We start from the raw sequence: 5574 nt of genomic DNA, 5'->3' as shown, positions 1-5574 counted from the left end.
GTCAGCTGCTCAAGGGAAATGTGTTCCTGGGAAATGTAGTTCTGTCGCCGTTTCATCAGTCCTTCAAACCAGCAAAAGAACATCATATCCCAGAATTCAATGCGGGAGAATTTCCATGTGGCTAGTCGTTGTTTGCAAACAAAAACCCGATTATGAACGAAGACAGTTTGTGTCATATTGTTGTCACGGCAAACTTTAAAAGCATTTTCAACAGTCCCAAAGCCAATAGTGTTGCTTGACGTTATTAGTTATGTTATTTTGTTAATGACGAACAAAGAATTTAGATTAGAATGTATTGCTAGTTTTACATGCACAACGTGTTTTGTACAATTCAATAAAATGGTGGTGTTGGCACTGCTTCCCTTTCCTTATGTAACTGTAGAAAGACGCCTTGATTAAAAAAAAAAAACCCAAAAAAAACAAAACCGGTAGTTCTCCGGACAGATTGAGAGACGGAAAAAAACGTGACGCATAACAAGAAACTTGATCTCCCTTGTGTAATCAGAAGGATACATAATTAAAGTATTATTTGTGAATGATAAAATGTAAATTATTTACAGTATATTTAGTAAAAAGTATTTGATTTAGTATAATATTATAATTTACAAAAACTCGCCAGCATAAAACTTCTAGACGAAATCATCCTTACTAAAAGGCGCCAATAGCGCCATCTTGTGGATATTTTAACGTATCCTAACCGTTTCTAACCGTTTCGCGCGCATTTTTTTTTTTAAATTTAATTACAGGAACACAATGAGGGAGCAAGTTACTTATCTGGTAAGTTTTATTCTTATATATTTTTTAACAAGAATCTTCCAAATAACGTAAATATGTATACTAATAATTTTAACATACAGGTGCTTATCACGAAATTACAATGCATCGTTTCAGTCAAAATACAACAGTTGCTAACGTTACAGTATTGTTTCTACGATAAAATATAGTAACCTGGTTTAAGCCAACGATGTAATAAAAAAATTAAACAAAACAAGAGATTTTCAAAGCCTCTTAAACCATTTGTAAAGCTTCATAGTTTTTTCTGATAGGGTTTACAGTAGTAAATCTTATGTATATTTATAACGGTGCTATGAAGGCTGACTTATAATAGGTTTTTTATTGACAGGCTATAAATAGAGTTTTTAGTAACCAAAATACATAGTGAATACCATAAGTAAACACAATATCATATTAAACACAATAAATGCCATAATTACCACAACTGAATGTACATTTTTGATTATTCTCACATATTTTTGTGACACATTATTACTTACAAAACCCTAGTTGAGCATCATTACAGATAGTTCATTTTATGTTTTAACTGGTTGATGAAAAGTCTTTTTCACTAGTTCAAATAAACATATTTATATCACAGGTGTGATAGTAGTTGGCCTATTCAGATGAAAGAACTGGAACAGCAAGTTGCACAGTTCTCTATAGCGGAGCCCATACAGGTACGGTGCTAAGGCTTTGGGGAGGATGAGCAAGACGTTACACACCACCAAGGACATCCACAGGCTTGCTTTGGGGTCCATAGTTTCACTGTTGTTGCAAAGCATCAGCTCGATCATCAAAACCAGCAGGGGACAGAAAGCCAGGAACAGGTGGAGATAATGGATGAGAAATGTTCCTCTAGCACGAGACGAGGTCTCGCCCTTCCACACGCCCGAACTACGGGTACAAAAGTAGAGGATGAGGTAACCAGACAACACTAGAAGGAGGATGAAAATGATACCCATGACCGTCAGCAGCATGGAGACATGGAGTGGGCGAAAGTGGCTTACGGTCAAAACCATCAGCAAAGGAAGGGAGCAGAGGTGAAGGGCGCAAGGGGCCGTACTGTGGTACCACAAAAACATGCCAACAGCTGCTGCAGGAAAAAAGACAGAGATGACCCAGATGGCGGCAATTGCTCCATAGGTCCGTGACACAGGCCACAATGCCAGGTAGCGAAAGGGGGCTAACACTGCAAAGCAGGTATCCAGTACCATTGCTGTAATGCTTAGTACCCCAGAACTGTATAAAGTTGCAGAGAAGAAGAGCAGCACGGCACACGGCCACTCCGTCATCAACACACCGGCTGAATTGATGCAGGCACTCAGGATGTTCATGCAGACAAAGAGCAGGTCACTGAAGAGAACATTGGCCAGGAGGAGGTAACGCGTCTGCTGCCGCAGGTCAACTCGGGACAGGATACGTACTAGAAGAACCGGCGTGATCAGCAGAATGGCCAGGAAGGCCAAAACGGGGCACAGCTGAAGCACCCTCATATGGCAGGGAGGGATGAATCCATGCCACTCGTGCGCAAACATCTCCACTGGGCTTTCAGAGGAGTTTGAGAACTTAGAAGAACGCATGTGAAGCTCAGCTCGACCCGACTTGTTGTACCAATTACCAAATGAACAAAGCAGAGATAAAAAAACGTCTTCTGCAGCTAGGTAGAAACGCTCCGACTTTCCCTTCATTAGAGTTTCCATCTCTTGGCATGTGTTTGTGCATCCAATTCAGGACTGAAGGTAAATGTGTCTCTCCTTCCCCCTTCCTGCAGACTGTGGTAAGTGATTTACGGGACAGATGTGGATTTGTCACAGGCACACTTGTAAATGGTTTCCATGGAGAAGGAGAAACAGGTAAATATCACTTCACAGCTAAATGGATCAGAATGACACTCAGGGATTTTGCACCAAGGCATAAATATTGATATGTCTTCCTAGAATCAGAAGTGTTGTGTAACATTAACACTGTTATTTCTGGATCGATTGATTGTTTAACTTAGAAGACTAAGTGCAACACAGGTTAAACATTGAACGCTTATAGGAAATTGGAGAAAGACACAATCGTGTAAAAATCCTGAAATGTAAATTTATTTATCTTGCCAAGAGAACAAAACAGCATCATCGAACACTGCTTTGCACACAAGAGTTTAAATCAATACTGTGGGCATGCATAGCAACATAGCTGGGAAAATCTCACAATGAAAGAAACTAAAGAAAAGAAAAGAAAAAATATAATTTGCATGAATGTTGCACTCTATATAGTTATGTTATGATGATCTTTTGTTTAAATATGAAAATATAAAAAAGATCAAAACATGCTAATATACATTCATGTTAAAATGCTTTAATAGAATGTACTAAAATGAATATTACAATATAAAAAATTATTTTGAGATCTCTTTCTGGCTCAGGTGTCTTAAATTCCCTCTTCTGCAAAGTAATCCTCCAACGACAGAGCAACCAGAGACAGTTATTGTGCAGGCTTGCTCTGCTTCAAGTCCAGTTCTAGGCTGCACTCCTCTGACTTTGGTGTCGCTTTTTCCAAAACACCTGCTGGACAGTCTCGTAAATCTCATGATAGCGCAGGATGTACAGGTAAGGAGTGCAACAGCGTGGCAGCAACATCAACACGCACATGTTCACCAAGTTAATCCACACTCCCACAATATCCACGCTTTGTTCCTTTAAAAGAGCCAGCTCCACGGCAAAGACCAATGTGGGTACAAAATACATCATGAGCAACAGAGTGTGCGCCAGGAGTGTTATACGCGCCCGGGAGTACCGACTGCGCCATATCCCAGAAGTTTTAGTGATGAAGTAGAGATGGATATAACAGTACACAATGAGAACAGTGCAGAGGCTGATGGCAATGATGAAGTACAAATGAACGCCAGCATTCATCTTTTGTTCCAACGAGTGCAGCGCAATCAACATCAAACACACTGGACGGCTCTGATCGTCACTGCCCATCACTGTCTCAAACATCACTAGCAAAGAGACAGGACACACTGCGGCCATTACCCACAAGCTCATGATTATCTTCCTGGCCCGAGATGGTGGGAGAATCTCTTTGTAACGTAACGGCCAGCGTACCGCCACATATGTGTCGACGACCATCAATGTGATAGTGAGCACAGAGGTGCTGTATGTCATTACCATGCTCACCATCATGAACTCACACAACGAGTTTGGCATGTGCAGGCCCACGGAGTTGCAGGAGACCATCGCAAGATTTATGGTGAGGAAGAGCATATCGGCGAAGAGCATGTTAGCAAGGAGCAGGTAGCGGGTCTCTTGACGTAGTGTAGGAAAACACAGTATGCAGAGGGACAGAACAGGGTTGACCACCATTGTGACAGAGGTTAGCAGAACCGTAGGGATGAGGAACAGTTCCATGTGTCTGCTCTCCGCTTTGTTGTACCAATCCACCGAGACGTTAAAAATGAAAGACTGAGTCATATTTGGAGTTGACCTCCACACTAGTGAGAGTAAGCGTTAGGCTGAAGAACAACAGCTCCTCTGTTTACTGAGACTGGAACCGTGGAGCACATATACGGCTCTACCTACAGAAAACAGAAGAAACGTAAGTTTACAGACACACACCATATGATCTGTAAACTTTGGATGAGGCTTCTAAAAAATCAAACACATTCATTTTGCACTACTCAGTTTTTTGTCCAATTAAATTCTCTCTAGAATAAGAATGTTCTTCCTCCTAATATAACTGGCAACTGACATAACATTTTAGGTGAACTATCCCTTTAAATTGTTATAATGACCTGAACAAATCTTTACAGATTACAATTTCTCTAAAAATAATGACGGATAAATGTTACACAAATAAATGATACCATCATTACTTCTTTTTTTAAAAATTAAAACCATCAAACATTCACAAAGCATTTTCCCTCCCAATAGACAATTTGACTAAAAACAAAGTCATTTTTTGTAAATCATTTTAACCCCCGAAAAGAGTAAAACAACACTGTCCCTATAGTTATAATGGAAAGTTAATGTTAGTAATAATACTACGTAAAAAAGGAAAGAAAGAAATATCAATAGTTGTTAAGAAGTATAAAAATATAAGTCCGCACATTTTCAAGAAAACATTCCGTCACAAATCCAAAGGTTAATAGTGATGAATATGATATACATTTTTTTCGAATGAATTGAATGAGCTTTATATACTTCCAAATATACAAATTTCAACCACAAATGCCAGTAGCATGTTTGACAAGCAAGAGAAATCTATTCAAATAATGTGCTTGTTTTTTGTGCTGGTGATAATAACTCTTAATAATAAACACACAAATCATTATAAGATAGTAAGTACTGTATTTCCAACTGAACAAAACACTATTGCAAGTTTCAGCCCCGTTTCATTGACAAACAGTTCAAAGAGTAAGAATGCAATATGAGCGCATGGACTACCAATCGATTAATCGTGTTAAAATGACTCGCATACCTGTTCCACACATCAACATGTACAGTAACTCCTGCTTCCATCCAGGCCTCCATTAAACTAATGTTGCCCCAGATCAATACCTCCCGACTCTGTCCTTGTTATCAGAGAGCAGGCGTTCCACTGATGCGCACAGATCCGTAAACGATCGCACGGCACTAACACTCTTTCAGCTCTCCTTGGTTACTCAGCATTTGGTGTAAATTATGCTGACCCTCCCCATGACAGGCCGTTGAGATAGACTAACACTAACACCATTATTACCTCAATGTCCCTCGACCCTACTATGCACCTCATATCCGGAGGTAAAAGCTTATAAAGCAATAAATGAGATGG

General features: G+C 39.7%; 2 protein-coding genes across 2 annotated transcripts; both read right to left on the bottom strand.

The window, feature by feature from the left end:
• Positions 1-963: 963 nt before the first annotated feature.
• On the bottom strand, positions 964-2702 carry LOC109064795 (probable G-protein coupled receptor 148). The gene has a single exon (XM_042718869.1). The coding sequence runs from the start codon at positions 2475-2477 to the stop codon at positions 1365-1367; it is 1113 nt and encodes a 370-aa protein (XP_042574803.1). The 5' UTR covers positions 2478-2702; the 3' UTR covers positions 964-1364.
• Positions 2703-2840: 138 nt separating this feature from the next.
• Positions 2841-5543, bottom strand: LOC109064820 (probable G-protein coupled receptor 148). The gene is made up of 2 exons (XM_019081857.2): positions 5242-5543; positions 2841-4339 (listed from the first exon to the last, which is right to left on the bottom strand). The coding sequence occupies exon 2, from the start codon at positions 4233-4235 to the stop codon at positions 3282-3284; it is 954 nt and encodes a 317-aa protein (XP_018937402.1). The 5' UTR covers positions 4236-4339; positions 5242-5543; the 3' UTR covers positions 2841-3281.
• Positions 5544-5574: the final 31 nt, after the last annotated feature.

Source organism: Cyprinus carpio, chromosome B2, assembly GCF_018340385.1.
Source record: "Cyprinus carpio isolate SPL01 chromosome B2, ASM1834038v1, whole genome shotgun sequence".
Classification (NCBI taxonomy): Eukaryota; Metazoa; Chordata; class Actinopteri; order Cypriniformes; family Cyprinidae; genus Cyprinus; species Cyprinus carpio.
The sequence above is the reverse complement of the archived record's forward strand: the minus strand, read 5'-3'. Positions and strand labels throughout refer to the sequence as shown.